Here is a 20,926-nt window from a genome sequence, read left to right as displayed (position 1 = left end):
TTCTATATTTTCCCTTCTTACTATTTCTCTCTCTCTGCTCAGCTGCATCCTTCCTCTCTCCACCAGCAGGTAAACTCTTTGAGCCCCGGAATCTCACCTTTCTTAGTTGCCCCTGTGCCTAGCAGGGTGCTTGGGAGGGAGCAGGTAATTAACAAACATTTCTCTCACTAATCAGTCCTCCAAGGCTGGCTCAATCCCCACCTCCAGCTTGCTCCCTGCAATCTGGAACGCTGACACTGCTTAGAACCTGGGCTAGCCATTTAGCCACAACCCTACCAGGGATCCTTCAGGTCCCTCTGTCCATTTAAGCCCTGTGGATGCCGGTTCTCACACAGCTTTGACTCCCCGTGACAGTTGGTCTAGCAGCTTGGGATGGATTCAGTGACAGCACTTTGAAGACAGTACAGTCTTCAATACCATGTCAAGGAGCAATCGGATTTCTTTCCAATTTTCCAGACTGAAGAGGAGCAAACAAACCCAGAGTCTACGCCTGTAAACATTTTCAATGTAGGGCATGCTAATAATTTCTGAGATCCCAGGATGCTGTGAATTCGGATTATTTGTCCCCTTAAGGGTTGGGAGAAGCCCAGAGGGGGGGGGCCCTTCACAGACTCTGGACCGCAAAGCAAATCCTAATTATACAGCAAAACTGAAAATATTCATTTCCCTTTTACTTCCCATACACATGGATTTAAAGTTTTAGATGACATTTTATTTTCCCCTCAACTGTGTTAAGTATTGCTTCCTTCCCATTTGTGTTAACTATTTTCCTTCGATGGTTAAAATATTGTTTCCAGACTTTCAACTGAAACGATTTTCTATTTCTACAGCCAGTCTCATGAACAGACACAATAGAGGATTTTCACAATACACTGGATCTGGTATTTCTGAGTGTCAGGATGTTCACTACGTCCTGCTTTTCCCCTCGTTGTGTTACGGGCTGGAGAAGCAGCAGGAGAAGTGCTGCCTGCAGGGACCCTGACATCTAGCTGGACGCAACGCACGGGCACCGGGCATCCGGTGCCCTCAGGGCGGGTCACATCCAAAGGCGGCGCACGTGCCTCACGGCATCTTAGGCTGGTTTTGCATTTTCAGCACTGATGGAGTGCAGGAAGGCCAGGTGTGCTCAGGTGAATTTAGGTACACAGCTTGGAAGTTGTGAAATATATTTCCCAGAGTACAATGGGTACAGAGGTGAGATGTGGATGACAGGTCCTTATGGTACCAACCTGTAAAGAGAATGGGGGAGACAGGCGCCGAAGGGCTTCTTCAAGGACTCATCGGGAGGGACAAAGAAACGAATCTGGAGTCGCAAAGGACGTGGCCTGTCCATCCCCCACGCACGAGGAGACGCGCACGGCAAATACACAGCAAGATGGTCATCCTTTCCAAGCCAGTTTTAAATACTACCTTACACAGGATGCACTTAGGGAAAACGTCTGATTCATTCAATGTACCTGCAGATGCAGGCAGTGCATGCAGGGAGCTCCGCTTCCAATCCTACAACAAGGTGGACTCATCATCTTCCGGGGGTGATTTTTTAGGGTGAACTTATGTCAACCCAGAAAACGATTCTCACTACTTTACAATTTAACTGTGTTTTTGAACCAAACAACAGCATTCCCCAGACTAAGTCAACACTTTCGTGCAAAGGTCTAAGGTTCCAAAGGCACTTTTAACTATTCCTAAAAGAAAAAGAAAGGCTTGCCTCAAATATTCAAAAGCAGGTGCTTGGGGTTCAGCGGGGAATGACGGTGCGGAAGCTACAAAGTGAGTGTGAGCAATGGAAAAATCTGGGCCCCTGAGGACAAGTGCTGGGCACATGCACTCAGGTGCAGCAGCCTGGAACCCAGCCTGGCGGCACGGCATTCCTCCACGTGTGCTCAGCTGGGGAAGGTGTGCTCTTCAGCTCCAGAGGCAACCCTTCCCCATGATGGTTTTTCCTGGTACAGCCCTTTTGTACAAAGACATGGTTCTTCTCAACAAATCATGAACCAGGTCATCCCTGTCTATTCCATTTAACAAGCAGCAAAAGGCAAGAGCCAGTGACCTTGAACTTGGGAGGCTGTGAGTCTTCCCGTCACTGCCGACTGTACTGCTACATTAGGTTACTTATCGCCCAGGTATGCGGTACCTGAGGGCACTGGAGCAGCCTCTCCTTGAGGCCTCCTAAGATAGTTTGTTCCTGAGCTAAAGGTTTCCATCATTGGTCCTTGGACCCAAGTTAGAGAACCTTGATGAAACTGTTTCCAAGAACAATATTAAAAAAAAGACGGGAAGGAAGAAACACTGGCAGGAAAGGAAAAAAGAAAGAAAGAAGGGGAGGGAGAAAAGGAAGGAAGGGAGGGAGGGAAAAAAGGAAAGAAAGAAAAGATGGAAGGAAGGAAAGGAAGGAAGGAAGGGAGAGAGAAGGAAAGAAAGAAAGAAAGAGAGAGAGAAGGAAAGAGACAGGAGGAAAGAAAGAAAAAAAGCCTGAGAGAGCGACAGCACAATCAAAGCCGCAGTGCTGCCTCTGCGGCTCTTTGGATCTGCTGTGCTCAGGAAACCTAGCAGCCACACAGGGACACGCTGTCTCCTGAGATGCAAGAAGCGAGCCAGTAAGTCAGCATGAGGCGTCCTTGCACAGGAAGGCTGGGGTCTGGCTTGCACACAGCTCAGCCTGGCTGGGTGCCAGGGTGCCCCATGCACGGGCAGCAGGACCTGGTGCCGAGATGAAACCCCAGGCTTGTTTACTCAGGGTGCAGTGTAGGCACCGGCTGCTTTCCTTTCCCACATTACAATAAAAGAAAGAAGCCTCTCCTTTACCACCTCTGCCCCATTGCTTCATCAGGTTGCAGCAGCATCTTTTGGGACGTTATCAAGAAGCTTCATTCTCCACAATTTTTGCAAACAAGTTCACCAATATGGTGGTGCCCGGTTTTGGAGCTCAGTTCGTGTGGTGCCTGTCCTAACGGCACTCTTATGGAAATGCGCTTTACGTCTATAAAACAGTTGCCTTGCTTCAAAACATTCAAAAGGATTTCCCACCACCCAAAATGACCATAGAGAGTGCATGAGAATAAAATGAATGGATGAAAACTAAAACAAGAAAAAATAGTAGATTTCTGTATTTCATTCCGCTACTATGCTTTGGAAAACTATTTTATTTTACATGTTTACATTTTGCTTTATTCCTGTTACTTTGTACTTAATCAAATGCCTACAAAACCTATGGCTGAAACAGAGCTACATTAAGTAAATCCAAATGATGTAAAAAAAATGGAACCGGACCTAGGTTTTCTCTAAATCAAATGTGGCCAAAACCAGAAGAACTAAAATGCAAAATTTCCAATTCCTTTGTGATGACAATTGAGAAAATGTTTGAAGATAAAACTGATTTAAAAACTACTTTCAGAAAGTGGAAGACTAACTAGTTTGGGGCCTAATTTCAGCAAGAATTAATTGTAAAAGGTTTTCTATGATGTAATGACACATACTTCCATAGAATCCCAGATCTGCTCCGTCCAGTAGGCAGCCGCTGGACACAGGAGGCTTCTGAGCCTTGAAACATGGGCGATCCAAATTGAGATGTCCTGTAAACCTCAAATACACACTGGGTTTCAAAGACTCAGTAGAAAAAAGGGGTAAAACGGTCATTAATGATTGTCTATACTGACAGCACGTTTAAATAATAAAATTTGGGGCATACTGAGTTAAATAAAATATAGATAAAAATTCGTCCCAGCTGTGCCGTTTTTCTTTTTTAATGTGACTCCTAGAAAGTTGAGATTATCTATGTGAGTCTTATTATATTCCATGGACAGTGCTACCCTGGAATAGGTGATTCCCAGATTTCACAAATATGTTCCAGAAATGTTGGCTGTCATTCATCCATGAAACCTTTTCCCAAACAAGGGCTGTTCAAGGTCACCATGTCTCAGAAGGTTTGGAGTCCAGCTGCCTGCGAGGACCTGGCTGGAAGGACCCCACACCTACCCTGCAGAGAGTGTGCATGTGTGTGCGTACACAGGGCAGGCTGATTTTAAGGATGCCTTGTTAGGAGAGACTCCATCAGTCAAAAAAAAAAAAAAGCTATTGAAATGGGAAAACAAACAAATGAACAAATACAAACCCTTAACTGTTAACACCTATAGCTCTGGCTTCAAGTATAAAAATCAGCAGTGAGTCCACATATTTATAATAGCACTTCTTTAAAATTGTAAGTGTCGTGTTGATCATGACAAAATAATTCCCCTCCCCTCCCCTCCCCTCCCCTCCCCTCCCCTTCCCTTCTCTTCCCTTCTCTTCTCACTTAAAACCACAGCATTGTCTACTGAACATGAATTTCGCCAAAGGCCGCTTGAACCGTAATGCTAAGATTACCTAAGTGCTCTCTATACCCGATAATAGTTAATCGTCATCATTTAACATTATGGGGGGTGGGGGGAAACAGAGGCCATCAGAAGTGCTGGGGGGAGTACAGGCTAAGTCATATTTTTATTGTTACCGCGTCTGACTGGAGAGAGTAGAGATATTGTGACAGGAGCAAAATTCTGCCGGATTCCAAGAATAACAATAAAAATAATCACAGAGCTGCCTGCAGGGCTGTCATAAAAGTCCTTTTCTCATTTCAGCAGCATTTCACCTCTAGTGTGGCAGTCCTTCATTCTGAAAAGGAAAGTGGCCGTCTCTGCCACGCGCTCTGTCAGCACAGTGAGGCCCTGGGGTTGCAGGCCTTCCGTCCATCACACCCCACCCTGCGGGGAAGACACCGGATGTTCAGGGCTTCACCGGAATCAGGCCCGGGTGATTTCAGTGGAAATCAACAGCCTGCAGCCACATCCCCTGCAGGGGAAGTGTTCTCCTGGCAGGCAGCCTCGCGAGACACGCCCTAGACCTGCTGAAAGATCCTTGCAGCTAAACTCACTCCTCAAAGTAGGGCACGAAGACTCTTCCGTTAATCCAGCTGCTGCCAGGGTCAGGTGCTTCGAGCACGAATGTCGGAAAGAGCCTCTCTGGTCCTCCAATGGCGATTAGCTTTCCAACCGCTCCCCAGGCCGCTCACGCATTGCTGGGCCCTCGCTGAGAAAATGTCCCAGTGAAGCCACCACATACTTAGGGACCATCACAGAGGTCACCTCCCAGATCTGTACCCACATCTCAGGGTTGTGTTTCATCCAAGGAACTCAATACAGAAACTTTTTTGAGAAGACCAAGTTCAATCCCATGTGTTTTGAAGAACGGCGTGAGCCCAATTCTTGCCTGGAAAAATCACTGTAATTTAGCAACATATTGATGGAATGCAGACAAGTCTCGCTTTGCATTTAAAGTTCTTTAAACCGAAATAACAGCAATAACAATACTAATACTATCTCATAAATAAGACACAGAATCCTTTCTAATCGCACTCCCCCAGCAGCAAAACTAAACTGCTAAAGCAGCATTCTACTTATTAATACAGAGAATCTAGCTGCTGTGACATTTCCAGTTTGTGACATCAACAGCAAAGCGTCACTTGGAATCTACTCGTGTTGGACAAGCTGCATCTACCCCTCACTGCCCCCGGTCTCCCCAACAGACTGAGACTTCCCTAACACCCCCTCCAAAAAACACCCACCCCACACAGCCATCAGTAAGATAATTCCTGCTTTCCACTGGAGCTGTCAAGACATTACAACCAGAGCTAAGCCACTGTATGCGGGTAAACTAGCTCTCAAAAAAAAAAAAAAAAAGAAGAAAAATTCCTAATTTGTAGCATTTGCCCATTTCTTCGGTGTAAATCCTTCCAATCACGGTAGTCCACCGACCACCAATAGATAACGAGAGCCTGGAAGCTTTGATTCCAGCCTGAGAACCTGAAGACAGTCTCCTAGTTGCCCGTAAGCTCCTGTCCCCCCGCCAAGTCCTAACAGGCAAAGGGTTTACAATTCTGAGCGGCTCTGCGGTAACGTGTGAACTGCAGTTCCTGCTAAGACCTTGCAGGGTGCTGGGCTTATCTGGCGGCTACAGTGGGCTCGGCCTCAACCCCACCCCACGGCTGTGGGACCAGGAAGGCGGCTTCCTGGGGCCTGGCTCAACCGAGCAAGTGTTTTCATCTCATCGAACTGGTACTGTGGAAACTTTACAGGGCAATGGTTAGGGCTCGGCTCTGCTTAGGCTTCTACTTTTGCATAAAAGGAGGGGAAGCTTTTTTTTTTCTGGGTTATATTTACACTTCCCAAATCAGAAATGTCCTAACCAGATAGGACAGGTGGCAACTGGCAACCACAGCTCAAAAGCTTTTTTTTTTTTTTTTTCCATTTCTTTCTGAAACCCCATGTAGAAGGAAAGTTAACAAAATGTCGGTTGGTTGTTTTATCCCCAGAGCTAAGCATGCTTTCAACACAGAGGGAACAAAGCAGAGAATAAAATGGGGACCAAAACCCTAAAACAGAACATACTGCTTATCTCTCTACTTTAATAGGTAAGAATCTATCTTTATTCCCCTCAGTAAACCAACTAGGTACAATGTGATCCCGGATTTAGGTTGTCAGAAGAAGATGGACAGAAGCCCATCATTGGTTTCTCTTTGTAAAAATAACCAGCATTTCCAAGTTCACACACTCCTTTGGAGACACAAAATGAAACTACAGTGTATTAATGCATATCTGTGGAATCTAGAAAAATGGTACAGATGAACCAGTTTGCAACGCAGAAATGAAAGACACAGATGTAGAGAACAAACGTATGGACACCAAGGAGGGAAAGCAGGGGTGGGGTGTGGGTGGTGGTGAGATGAACTGGGAGATTGGGATTGACATGTATACACTAATATGTATAAAATAGAGAACGAATAAGAACTTGCTGTATAAAAAATAAATAAATAAAATTCAAAAAACAAACAAAAAAAGAAAACTGGAAGCGTGGGTTGGAAATGCCAGGCTTGGGGTATTCCAACCTCTCCGGGCCCCGTTTTTCTATAGGTTATGCCCTTTTAAAAAACGTCATACTTCTGGTTCTGGGACACTACTGACTGTATTAAAAAATCTTCAACAGTCAGCCACAAAACGCCTGTCTGCAGTGTGAAGCTCGCGTGAGTGGACACATGGAACCATGTGAGGACGACGGTGTTCAGGTTAGATGGTTCTCAGTGGGGAAACATGGTGACACCTGGGCATGATGATGAGGGGGTTGAGGTGGGACACAGGTGGCTAAACAGCCCCTGGCGGGGGGAAGGACAGTGAGCCCAGGAAGGGCTCTCCGCCCCAAATACCCATGGTACCCACTGAGAAAAGGGGCCTAAAAAATCCACGTGATGAACCGTCAACTTCAAAGCTCTCTCTGCTGTCCTGCCAGCTCTCTGCCTGAGAGAGCTGGGCCGCCATCCCATGCATTCGGTGCACGCATCCTGGGCGCCCACCGGATGCTGGGATGCAGTGAGCAAAGCCCAGGGGCGTGCTTTCCCTGCACGTGGGGACAGGCGAAGAGCGAGAGGTCGGTGCTGCCACTTTAGGTCAGGGAGGGCCCCTTGGACGGGGCATTTCCGAATGGAGACTGAATGCAGGAGGGGAGAGGGTCACAAGGGCCTGGTGGGGGGCAGGAAAGGCAGACACGCCCCAGCCCAGCCCCTGGGTGGCCGGGCCTGCCTGCGCTGGGGCGCCACTGGGCTGTCGTATATTAGGCCTTTCTCTCTAGTCACTCCTTCCCATCTGCCTTCTAACAGACCTAACTATCCTCCTCTGACACAGGCCACCCTGAGAACCCTCCCTGGCTGCATCCTCACAGCCTGCTCCTGGCCCGTCCCCGCATCCCTACTGTCTGCCGGCCGCCTGAGCTCCCCGGCCCCTCCTGTTCCGCTACATTTCGATCTGGGCCTCCACCCCTACCGAGCCCTCTGGGAAGCTACCACCCAACTCCCGAAGGCCCCTTCCCAGCCCCTCCGTCCTCCCTTTCATGCTTCGCATCTTCCCTAAAACCTCTATCCCGGTAACTTCTACACCATGCTTCTTTCCAGAAAATTGTACCCGAATCAAGCAACTGATTCTCTGCTTCCTCCCTCGCTTTCTCTTCCCGACAATCACACACATGTATTCCCGAGGCCCTGGTGCTTAGCACCCCTCCTGGCACAGCCAGACCAGCTCCGTCCACCCCTCCCATGCCCTGCCTTCCAGACAGTTCCTCGGCTACAAACTTGTCAACGGACTTCCAGCCAACCCCAACTCTGGGTCCATTTCCCGTTCTGTTAAGAGAATTGCTGCAGTCCCTTCACTCACGTGCCCACACCGCGTGGAACACGCTGTGCCCACTGCTGGGAATCACCTCCCCACCCGGCCCCTCCCAGCTCAGGCACAGGACATCTCTCCCCGTTTGCTGTCCCCAGATGATCTTGCCAGCACTCATGTCTGGAGGAGACATTTGGCGGGGTCCCCTCCAAACCCCACAGCTCGCTCCCAGAGCTGGCCACGGGGGCCCTGGCTGTGACGTTGCCCACCCACTTCTGCCCCTCCCAACTACCACGCGTTTCCTAAGGTCAGACATGACTCACCTTCGCGCCTCTGTGAGAACTTCAGCTCCCTGAGTCTCCCCATGGCCCCACTCCCCAGCCCAGCTGGGAACAAGCCCTTCTGTCCACTTTCTTTAGAGAATACTTGATGTCCCTGTGAGCACTCTGCCGTGCCTTACGGCACTGGGCGATCAGTCTGCAAGCTGTAACTGCTAAGGTCTGCGAGGCAGCGGCTGCATCAGCCAGCCAGGGAGAAGGGCTCAGTCAATATTACTGGTATTGAATGGAAGGGCCTCATGTCCTAAGAGTCACAGAAACACAAGTTCAAACGAAGCACAAAGCCAACCTAAACGGTGCAGTCCCAAATCCTAAAGTGAACCCAGTGGGGAGGTGACAGGAGGGCGGGGCCCAGAGCAGCCTGGCCTCCAGCAGGGGCCCTGCTTTCGGTCACACACACCTTGACAGCCTCCAACCGTGTGGTCACTGATCTCTGAGTACAAGCAGGACACACTGGCCCTCAGATGACCTGACAGTTCAGTGCCGCGAGTCCCTCGTCCCCAAGCACATCCTCCCGGTGGGCCAGCCCTCACCACGGCGGGGTTGGTGGGGGGACATTCATGAGCCCTCCACCCTCCAGCCAGGCCTTGCCTTGTATCCCGCTCTCTCCAGCCGCTGGGAAGGACCCGGAGTTTGCTGAGACCCTCTGGTCTTGCCACACCGATCACATGCTGCTTCCCGTTTGCCTTCTTTCTTGGGAATTTTCGGCGTCTTGTGAGGTCACCACCTTGGTGCTTCTCCTCCAAGTCACCTGCCAGGAGGTGACCTGAGCACGTGCTCATCTGGTGTCCAGATCCCGCAGAGATCTCACAGCAAGCATGCCTGATGGATGATAATGACACCCACGGCTGCCGCTGCACGGATGGCCCTACCTCGCAGCCCCGCCGGCCCCCTGGTTACAGCGATGGGCAAGGTGACACCCTCACCGCACAGGGAGGCGACCTGCCAGGGCTAGCAGGACGGAATCACTGCAGCTGGGTCCGAGGCACAGAGATGCTCCTCCACGCGACCCACTGTGGTGTCCTGTTGACTACCACACAGAACACACACACACACACACACACCACACACACACACACGCCCCACAGGCACGACACACAGAAGCCTCTGCTGCCTGGTCTCACTTTATACACCACAACCCAGTACAGGATGGTACCCCATGCAGCACACAATCACTTATTTTAATTTTGTGTACCAACGTGTCAAGATGTTCCACAAAGATCATGATTTCCAAGTGTTTTGCACTGCCCCACAAAACAGAGGGCAGAAAAAACTTAACATTTACTTTTAAATGGGAAGCAATGAACCTGCTACATAATAGTCCCTCTTCAAAACTTGAAAGACTTAGACAGTAGGCAAAATATATATATATATATTTTTGATGCTGTGTCTCACGTTTTGGGAAATTCAGGAAAATGAGAATCTTTCCAACTGGCCTCCTCTTGGTTTGGTGATGTATGGTAACCTCTGTGGTCTCCACCAGGCACCGCAGGCAGAGACGGCAAATTGGAAGATGAAGACGACAGAATCTTTAAAAGGTGCCCCATCAAAAGCACTGCACAATGTGTCAACTACGAAAAGGAGTAAGGAACTAAATAAACCAGAGGCGTGGACACGAATCTAAATGACATGCTTTGAGCTGTTCCTCAGAAGAAACCGGGAAACCAAGATACCCGAGCCCTGGATGGAGTTCAGCCCTGGACGGGTTTCTCTGTGAGACTGTTTCACAGCGCACATCCCATCCCAACAAGCTCGAGACCAGCTGCAGCTAATGCTCAGATGCTGTGAGATAATAGTTCTCCCAAGCTCAAATGGGGTTTCTCGGTTCAGAGGAGATGCACTGCACAGATAAAAACGACTTCCTCTAACTGCTGATTAGATAAGCGGGCGCAGCATCCGTACTCAAACGCCAGCGCCCCAGCTCCAATTAGCCCAAAGCCCACTGTTTTCCACCGTGAAAAACTCTCTCCAGCATCTCCCATCAACCCAGGCTGTGGAGAGGCGCTACAGCCCTCACCCACCGTCCTGCCACCGTCATGGTGCCTGGAACTTCAAAACAAAGGTGAGATCTGGTACCAGGATCACCAGTGAAAAAGGTATGAAACCTCTTACGGTTCACACTTTAGGTCTGGAACTCATGATGGAATAAAGCAATGTTTACTTCAAGTGAATGGACCAAAAAAGAGAATTTATGTGTAGACACAATCATTTCCCTGGATTCCAGGGGGAAGAACGCCAGATATTTTTCTACTTTTTTTTTTCTTTCCGTTTTTGCCAGGGTGAATCAAACTCTGGTCAAAATCTTCCAAGGGAAGGACCCAAGGACCCAGGCTGATGCAAGAATTCAGCTTCTAGAAGGCTCCAAACACCACTCTGGGGGATGTGACCTGCAGGAATTACATCCTACGATAAACCACCCAGGAAGCAAGGGCTGTCACCGCCCTACTTTGGGCGTAGGTCCTGAGCAAGGGAAGAACATTCTAGAATGTGGCAGGCAGGCACAAACACACGTCATCGCCCCGTATTCAAAAGGCACCCAACCTCGCATCTCCCTCTGCATTCGAGTGACTACTACACAAGGTCATCCTGACTGTCCATGGAGCCGACCGAGCCTTTGGAAAGCCTCCTTCAACCTCAAACCAGCCTCGCGTCTTTGGCCGTCGGCTAATTCATCCACCCCCTGGGCATTACTGGACTTCTGCCCCTGGGTCTTCCCTTTGATTCTACTCTAAATCCTAACCTTGCCAGGCATCTCTCTTAGGGTACCATCTGGTTTTCTGGCCTCAAATCTCTCTTCTCCATTTCTGGCCTCTCCCTGTCTCCTCTGCTCCAGCCCAGCAAGCCTCCTTCCCTGCCAGCCATCTACACTCAAAGGGGAAGGGGCTTCTGACTTTACTCACAGTCTCTCTTGGGGCTGGAGCCAGCCAGCCTGCAGTCCTCACCCTTCCTCTCCAGGCCTGTGCACTCACTGATAGCATGCGGCAGCTGGAGGACCCCTGCCCAATTTTAGGACAGGGAAACCCACACAAGCAAAGGGAGAGCAAGGCAGTAATGCGTAAAAATCCACGCCCGAAGGAAGAAAGCAACGTACGGGTTATTGAATAAAGGAGGAAAAGAACTAAGCTTTTCGTTCCTTTACTCAGTCCTGTTAGACGCCCGTCCTGACATCATTTCTACAGGAGACACTTTTAATCACCCCTGGTCAGCAGCTGTCAGAAGAACTCTCGACCCATTTTCCACTTCTCTAGGGCACCTGCCATGGGTCACTGAGTAAATTTGGGGGTTGCCTTAGGAGGTCACTGAGTGCATCCTCCGTTTTAGCAGTTTCATACACAACCACTTCAGAGGCGAGATTTCTCTCATTTTTTAAGAGACCACTTCAGAAGAACGAGCTAGCATCTCATTAAGTAGACTGTCCTGATGACTAAATCCCTCATGGCCAGGAAGTCCTCTCCTGTGTCTACCTTACATTCTTCACGCTGCACTTCAGACCCTTGCGTCCTCTATTCAGACCCAGAAGAAAATGGAGCTAGATGACAGCCAGAGCCTTGGCCTGGCCTTACTCCTCTGACCACCTTTCCACACAGTCCTCCAGGACTTCCCTCAAGACTGCGGGAAGGCTTGAGGTGCAAAGTCATTACTCTTCTCATGCTGGGAATGAACTGCCACCAGTGAGATGCTACCTCCCCATCTTAGGGGGCTGGTTTCTACCTTTCCCGACAACTTGTTGATTACTCAGGTCTGTTCTGGTTGGGATTAGATTTGTCTAAGACTGGTAAGGAGGGCTCAGAGCTTTTCAAAAGCATCCCTTGGCTCCTTCTAAAACAGACACCCAGTGATCTATTATCACCTAAGACTTTCCCATCTTCTCCCATCTTTTGGCCTCTCGCCATTTCTCCTTGACATTTCCACCGGAACAGCCGGCACCCTCGACTGGACCTTGGGTCTGGGGGTAGCCAGCACCTCAATCTCTCTCTTGGTCTTGCCCTCTCCTAACTGATCCCTCCCCCGTCTTCTTGGCTGTCTTTTCGGTTTGCTTGATCTCTGGATCACATTTTTTTAATTAGTAAATTCCTCTTCTATTCCTGGTGCTGCAAATCTTATCTATTGTCTTTCCCTTCTCTCAGGGGAAGCTACAACAGGCTCCTTTACTCTGCCCATAAACCTTTAAAAGATCTTTTTCTGCCTTTTACTGTCTGTTTCTGACTTTGTTATTCTGTCTTCAGCAAAGCGAGTTTGCATGTTTTCAGTTACCCCTGGAGACCATTCTGTGAGTTGAGTTCCGATGCTGCCGCCAGTTTGAAATGAGGGCAACAAGGCTCAGAGGTCTGCCTGGGAGGGGCCCAGGCTCCACCCTTGCCCTCCCAGGTGCACCTTCTCCTGGGCCAGCCTCCGCCCTCCTCACCATCCTCCCCGGTGCCTTCTCCCTGGCTCTTCCTTTTTGTGCTGTGCTGCTCCGGCTTCTGTGAAGGGAGGCCCCCCCCCCCTCCGCCGCCCCCGAGCAGGGCGGGGCTCCTGCTTCCTGTTGTCTGTCCCCTGACCCTCCTTCCTTTGCTTTCTTCCCAGGGAGCTGAGGAAACGTGCCTTTGAGTGCCTTTCCTTTTCCTTCCAGCTTCGAATTCCCCATCTTTTAAAGTGGTCTCCTAACGCTATTGACATACTTCATTTGTTCAGTGCTACCGAAGAGGCATCACTTTAATAAACAACCTACCACCGCCTGCTCAAGCCAGCTGGTTTCCTTCAAAAGCCATAAAGGATGGTTTCTAAAGCTCACTGGCCGAGCGTGAACAGCAGTCAATTTCCTCGATGCTCCTCTCTACCCCTTGGTCTCTGGGATTCTCTCCCACTCACCTGTCTCCTTAAACCTGCCCGCTGTCTCCTCCTGTAGTCTGTGCTTCTGTCTTTTCTAGTTTCCTGGCAGTGACCCATCACTCCTCTGTCCCTGGCCCCCACTTCCAACCACCTTCCCTGCCTGTCCACACGGCAGCCGCTGTTTACAAACCAAGGAAAGAGGATGCTTGGGCATTTGAAGTTTTACAACTCTGAAATTCAGTCTTTAGAAACCTTACGCTGAAAGGAGAAGTGGGTGAGCGTCGTGTTGCATGGCGAGCGAGCATTGGAGAGAGCCTGCGGGAGATCACACCCCCCCCCAGCTGTACCAGCCACACCTGCACGGGCTCTGTCAGGACCCAGCCCGAAGTTCACCACCAGAACGCAGCCTTGGAACCAGGGGCTTGATGACCTCTTACCAAGGCAGATCACCCACAACCTGAAGTTCTTAAGGGGTGGTATATGTAGACCGTGAAGGCATTTATAACGAAGGCTTGTTTACCTACACCAAGTGGACTCTTCTCCACTCTCCAGGAACCGGCCCGACTTTCAGTTCTCTACAGGTTGCCCAAGGTGACCATGGCTGTCAGCCTGCACAGCAGCTGCAGGGATTTCGGTGCGGGGGCGGAGGGGGGCGGCTCCCCAGTTTCTCCATAATGACCCCGGAGTCCTAACTCTGATGTCTGGGTTCTCGGTTCATTTAAATGGTTAGTGGGTACGTATCCACATAATATCTTCTGGCTTTTGGTCCCTGAGCCTTTGCAAATTTTTATCATGTATACACACCCTCATTGTCCTAATGTTTTTATTTACATTTGATCTTTTGATTTATGTAAATGTGCCTTGAAAGGAAACTTTGCAGCAGTACAGGGTGTATGACAAACCAGTATCTCTTGTAATAAACAGAAGACAATCTTAAACATAAGTGCATCAGTTACAATAAAGCATGCTCTTTTGTGTCTCAGCTTTGGGAAACCCTGAAAGGATGTGTGTGGAACAAAAGGCAAGGTCCACAGACCTCCTTCTCTCCCCCTACTCACCCACATATACATCTTCTAACAGGGAAAAGGGATTCAGAAATGTACATGTTTTCTTGGTTCATCTGTGTCAAAGGGCTTTAGCCACTATCTTTGTCTGTTTGTACAGCTAATTGTACAGCTAAATTAAAACAGAAGAACCATAATACCCAGCGTCTACTTGGTTTCCAAGACACATGAAAACGTACAAAATCTGTTTCTTAGTTATCACATTAGGATGTCCTACAGGAAAATAACTGGCGATTTTCAGAACCCCGAGAACTTTACACACGTGCCCTCCTTGGCCGTGGCTCTTATGAGCTGATCCACATGAGATCTGTCCTACCTGTCCTACCTCATTTCCACCTGCGTACCCTTCATGATACTCTTTTGTGCAGATAAGTGGCTCTCAACATCACAGTTTTATCTTTATAAAAAGAAAAAAGATAGGTATTCCAAGGAACTGTTGACTCATTCGCTGATGAGAATAGGGTATCATGGAGTGAAAACCAGTCTTTGAGTCAGAAATTGAGTCTCCTTCTGACTCTGCTACGTGACCTTGGCTAATTCACTGCATTTCTCTGGGCCTCTGTTTTCTTAAAGAGGGTGGACTGAGATTTCTCACCATGAACTGTAGCCTGGGTAGGTTAACCAGGGGAGAGATTGCAGATACTTCCATACACATTCTTTTATGGAGAAGGCGTGTAAATGTCCGCTAGTCAAGATGATCTAGATCTTTTTTTAACATTAAAATTTTTCTACTTGTCAAATTTTCTACTTTCAGTTAAACTGGACATTCGAGAAATAGAGATGTGAAGGGTAACTGAAAATGGCCAGATTCAGCTCCTTCTAAAGCAGAGCTATGAAATGAACAGCCCTGTTGCCGTTACACATGAAATGGATAATTTCCCCTGTCTACAAGCCATCAGCATGGACGTTGCTGCAGTGCGCTGAGGACGCGAGGCCAGTGAGGTGCCTGCTTTGGGATGCTCCGCAGATTGGCCACGCTGCTTCCCACACAGGGCTCAAGACCGCACTGAGCGGGGGCTCCCGTCCTGCATGTTGTGTTTCCTTGACATGGGGCTTGAGGGGAAACCACAGGTGAAATGACTGTAAAGAGACAAAGGTCCAGGAGGACTAGAGCACGTGACAGTCTGTGGACAGGAGGCCACTTACCCAGTCCTCTGTCACCCTTGGAGCTCTGCTGGCCTCCAGACGTGGTGGAAAGGTCTTCAGGGACAGGCATGGGTTCATCGCCATCGTCGGGGGTGTCACTCACCGGGGGGCTTTCCTTCCCTGAGGAGGCAATTAGGAGCTTGAGTTTCTGGGGACATGGTCACCCCTGGGGTGGTGGTCACTGCGATGGGCCTCACCGTGGTTTGGCTTCATTCGAGTTACTGGATTGAGTTCACGTTTCTCTCTGGGGATTAGAACCTGCTTTCCTTTTTATAAAATAATACCATTGCCACCCCCAAAACTGAGAGGACACAGATGTGAAAAATACATGCCACCTAGAGATCACCACTATTAAAACTGTGGTGTGTGCGTGTGCGTGTGTGTACACATACATGGATACTCATATATTACGGATAACGCGTGCTGACATATTTTCTTGATCAAAATAAACTGTACTTTGTAGACATTCTCATAACCAGTGGCCCTACTTCCATAACTTTGTGGCGTCTGTGTAATACTTCATTGCATGGGCACGCTAGGATTTATTTAAATCCTTTTTCTACTTTTGAACTTACATTGTTTTCAATCTGTTTTTTTTTTTTTTTAATGAAACAACACTGTGGTAAACCTCCAAGCAGACAGCTTCTGCCCACGTTTTTAAGAACCACCGTAGTATAAACCCCGGGAGTTTCGTGCCTGGGTCAAAAGGCATCCACGTTTTTAAGCCTCTTCACGTGTTAGGGCCACATTTTCCCCTGTACGTTTGTTCCACTTTGCCCTCCTACAAGCCTGCTCACCACACCCTCATATTATTTCGTTTTTAAGGTCACCAGATTGAGTGTCCTGCTCAGAGCTACACATTCTGGGTCTGTTCACTCTCTTTTTCCAGAGCCAGGGGGCAGGTATTTTGCCAGCTGCCCGATTTGATTAACTTGATGGGGCCGGGAAGCCTGGAAGGAGGATGAACAGGGAATCAACACGATTTTGCCCCACGTGCACAGAGGGTCTGCCACCAGGGATTTTTATCCTCAAAATATGAAAGCAAAACAGAATCCACACAACTCTAAAAGCTGCTTCACAAAGTAGGATTTACCAAATGAGATAGGGTTTTACGGGATGCCCGACTCTGTTTTTGACTATATTATAAGGTTTCATCGGAAGCCCCAGAAATGGGGAAATCCCTCCCACTCCCAAGCATTCAATACTGGCAAGCCTAGATGTGTAGAAAATGCTCCGTCTCCTTTGAAATGGAAACCCCCGTACCTTCTAACATAGATGTTACCTAAAATTGAGTTAGGAGACAATGAAACCAGGCAAGGAAAGAGCTGGTGAGGCCCCCAGTGGATGCAGAATAGCCCATGAGCACTGCTGTGGAAGACAAGCCTGGAAGACAGGGCGAGGCAGAGTGCGGAATTGTCTTGTTTGTTTGAATAAACCACCTGCGAAAGCGACACAACCCTTCAGGGGAAGGGCAGCACCAGTGCAAGCATCCCCGGCATAGGAGATGACCCTTCCAGGAATAATTTAAAATAGAAGCTGCAAGGCACCAAGGCGATGCTTTGGGGAATAGTATTGCATTCTCTAGCAAACAGACATCACAGGGCTTCCCTGGTGGCGCAGTGGTTGAGAGCCCGCCTGCCGATGCAGGGGACGCGGGTTCATGCCCCGGTCCGGGAAGATCCCACATGCCGCGGAGCGGCTGGGCCCGTGAGCCGTGGCCGCTAAGCCTGCGCGTCTGGAGCCTGTGCTCCGCAGCGGGAGAGGCCACAGCGGTGAGAGAGAGGCCCGCGTACCAAAAAAAAAAAAAAAACAAAAACCAGACATCACAGTTTAATATTCCAGCTTAGCTGTAATTACGTCAATTGGCATATTTTCAGAAAGAGCATTATTGGGTATATTTGGATAGCCAATACAAGATGGATGGATAGTTAAAGGTGGGGCAGGCTGATAAGAATTTCCCAAGGAAAAGCCAAAGGCAGAGAGAAATTGATTGAAGTTCTCGTGTTACACTAAATGTGCATTCCATCAGTAATATTTTCATCGCCCTAAAAGGAAGACTTTAAAAGTAGCAACAGCTAAAGACGCAGTGTTACTGTTCACCTGTACAGGTGGGCCAAAGCTCTGAACAGGAGCCCGCAGGAAGCATATGACCAACTGACAACTCTTTTTTCCTTCTGATTTCCTAGAGCTATGGTCTTCAAACCTTGAGGACTTCAGGGAGGTGGTCAGAGGACTCTTTCAATTTTGTTTTTGGTAAGAATAATATATTTTTTAAATTATTGAAGTAAAGTTGATTTACAATATTGTGTTAGTTTCAGGTATACAGCAAAGTGATTCAGTTATACACACACACACACACACATTCTTTTACAGATTCTTTTCCATTATAGGTTATTAGAAGATATTGAATACAGTTCCCTGTGCTATATAGTAGGACCCTGTTGTTTGTCTATTTTATATATAGTAGCGTGTATCTGTTAATTCCAAACTTCTAATTTATCTCTCCCCCCCTTTCTCCTTTGATAACCATAAGTGTGTTTTCTACGTCTGTGAGTTTGTTTCTGTTTCGTAGGTACGTTGATTTGTATCATATTTTAGATTCCGCATGTAAGTGATATCATATGATATTTGTCTTTCTCTGTCTGACTTACTTCACTTCGGGTGAAAATCTCTAGTTCTTCCACAGAACTTCAATATACGAAACCCGTCCTCTGTGCCCATCTTCAGCCTCTGGCTGAAGGACCAGAGGCCCAGGCCACTTGCTTCTGCGAAGACCCCCAAGGAGCCTCCACAGAAGGGACCATGGGAACTCTGGCCCAACAAACTGACCGGATCATTAAAGGTACAGAGTGTGGGGTGTGCACGTTCGCCTTTCTGATTAACCAGCTGTCATGGTTACGGGCTGGGAGCGGGACACTGAGAAACTAGACTGTATTCATGTTCTGTGGGTTTTTTTTTTTTTTTTTTTTGGTGGTACGTGGGCCTCTCACTGTTGTGGCCTCTCCCATTGCGGAGCACAGGCTCCGGACACACAGGCTCAGCGGCCATGGCTCACGGGCCCAGCCGCTCCGCGGCATGTGGGATCTTCCCGGACCGCGGCACGAACCCGTGTCCCCTGCATCGGCAGGCGGGCTCTCAACCACTGCGCCACCAGGGAAGCCCTTGTGTTGTTTTTTATTCTGAGCTTCCTGATGATAACACTGGAGAACTCTGGGATCAATTTAGATGCCCGGGCACAAGGAAACCAAGGGAGCATCATAAAGAATTGGGATTTATCCAGTGAAGGGATGTGGTCTCTCTCCTCCATTCACGTGAAAAATGCATCCACATAATCTTTTTTCAAATTTAGCTGATTCGTTTCTTGGGAACAGGACCAACTAGAACTTGGTGAGACCCTAGGCGCCCTTCCGCCTGGCTGGGCTCCTGTGCTGAGCTACAGCCCAGCAGTCCTGCCGCATCTCAGCGCTTTCATTGTTTCCTACACGGGGGAGGAAAAGGAATAATGGAAACAGTAGGGACTATGATTCTAAATACCCTGGGTCGGGTCGATCCACAGGAGCTCCCCACGCAGAAGCAGCGAGAATAAAACATGAGTCTCGGCGTGTGCAGGGGCATCTGGTAAAAAGTCAGCACTGGAAGAGAGCGAGGTGAGACAGCCGCGTGCCTGTCACGAGCCCTGCTGGAATTCAGCCTCACCTCGCCCGCACTCTGTGATGGTTTTTAAGAGCTCATCTGATTTGCCTAAAAGCCCCCAAGTTTGAGCAGCGGCTACTGAGGCATTAATCACTGGCTTGAGCCTTGGTACTCAGCGACCCTGGGATCCTTCCCCTGCTGGAGATTTCCACGGTGAACCTCCACCACTTCATCAAAACCTTCATGGGGAGCAAACATATTTTTATGTGTTGATTTTAAACCGATTTACCCAGTTAACCGCTTAAAATACAACACCGGGTATAAAATACAACACCATGATAAAAGATAAGAAAATGAAGTTATTAAATCAAGCCAACACACAGCAGATATTAACACACTGTGACTAGAAGTTAGTTGACACGGGGTACAGCTCAGATCTGACCAATTATAAGACAGATTCCATAATAAGTCACCTCTTTAAGGCTCTTTCCTCAAGAGTAAAATGAGGCTAAAAAAACATGATTTTGGCTTAGCTCACAAGGTTGTTGTGAGGATAAAATAATAAAGTGCATGGATGCTAATATGCTAAATAAGCTTATGGTATTATTTTGTATATGTAACATCCTATAGAAAGAGGTATGCACAGCACCAAGTGCTCATATGTCCCCCAAGTGCACGTACAATGTCACACAGACACGCAGAACTGTAGACAGTGAGAAATCAAGTATTGAAATGGAAGAATTTAGGAGGTGAGAGGTCATTTTACTTATTTAGAAAAATGGAAGAAACTTCTTACCAATTTCTATGTACGTTACCTACTACCCATGTTTCAAATAAAGCTTTACCTATGAGAAGCATTTTGGGCAAATTAGATGAGAAAATTGTATAATTAGCTTATCAACAGCAAGCAAATATTCCTCAAGTAGATTATAATTCGCCCAACAAAGTTCTGTGATTCCCTTTCTCCCTAGTGGATGAGTTTTTACTGTGCACAGTTACCCAGGAGAACATAATTCCTGGGTGTAAATAACAACTGAGAAAATAGACTCTACAGAAGAGTGGGGAAGCTCCTACTCAGTGCCATGTCTGGCTCCCGTGGGACTTCTGATTGGCTATTGAAACTGTGAGTCTCAGCTCCCTGTGAATTGAAGACGGTCCCTGTATCTTCTTCATGGGGGTCTTGTAAAGTTGAAAGGAGAAAAATGCCGAGGGTGGTGTTTGGTAAATCTCAAGCACTCAATCAATGTGATGTACTCTGATTAACATTTGCACTGACACTTCAACATAGATGAGCCTCATTTCCCAGGCAGGCGATGGATGTCTACAGAGCATAGTTCTTGTTTCCTGGTTCCAACGAACATTACAAACAACCACTAAGAAAACACCCCATAGGGCCCCAGGAGCCTGAGCATCCTCTGAGCTCAATTGGCTCCAGTCCCCCATTTTGCAGAGGACACACAGTGGTCCAGGAAGCATGGAGAACGGTTTCAGGTCTCAGAGCTGGAGGCACAGATGAGGTGCTGACACGGGCCTCACAATTCCCGTCCTCCCACAGGCTGCCTCTTCCCTTAGAACCCAAAACAAACCATAAACCACACGCATAACCAATAATTTGGAAAGCGTGCCAAAGAAAACAGAGACAGAGAAAGCAATAGAAAACTTACCCAAAGGATGAAGGAGATGTGCCCTAAAGGAAAGGGTGGCCTTGCTTTAGACACACTCTCCTCCAAGCCTGTTCAGCAGCATTTCCCGA

The 20,926-nt window shown here is 48.3% G+C and overlaps 1 protein-coding gene and 1 long non-coding RNA gene across 14 annotated transcripts in view; both read right to left on the bottom strand.

Moving 5' to 3' along the window:
• The window catches only part of IKZF1 (IKAROS family zinc finger 1), a 91,077-nt gene that overhangs the window by 53,461 nt on the left and 16,690 nt on the right, over positions 1–20,926 (bottom strand). For 12 of the 13 annotated variants that reach the window (XM_019939551.3, XM_033862765.2, XM_019939564.3 and 9 more), the window contains exon 3: positions 15,541–15,660. In XM_019939551.3, the coding sequence (XP_019795110.2) occupies positions 15,541–15,660 (120 nt within the window). Of the gene's footprint in view, positions 1–15,540; positions 15,661–20,837 lie in introns of all 13 variants that reach the window. The other variant, XM_033862766.2, reaches the window with a different exon arrangement.
• On the bottom strand, positions 4,458–9,300 carry LOC117313554 (uncharacterized). Its single transcript, XR_012333821.1, has 2 exons — positions 9,110–9,300; positions 4,458–5,241 (listed from the first exon to the last, which is right to left on the bottom strand). It is a non-coding gene; the product is annotated as an uncharacterized lncRNA (long non-coding RNA).

This window comes from Tursiops truncatus, chromosome 9 (assembly GCF_011762595.2).
Source record: "Tursiops truncatus isolate mTurTru1 chromosome 9, mTurTru1.mat.Y, whole genome shotgun sequence".
Classification (NCBI taxonomy): Eukaryota; Metazoa; Chordata; class Mammalia; order Artiodactyla; family Delphinidae; genus Tursiops; species Tursiops truncatus.
This window is presented reverse-complemented; position numbering and strand designations above follow the sequence as displayed.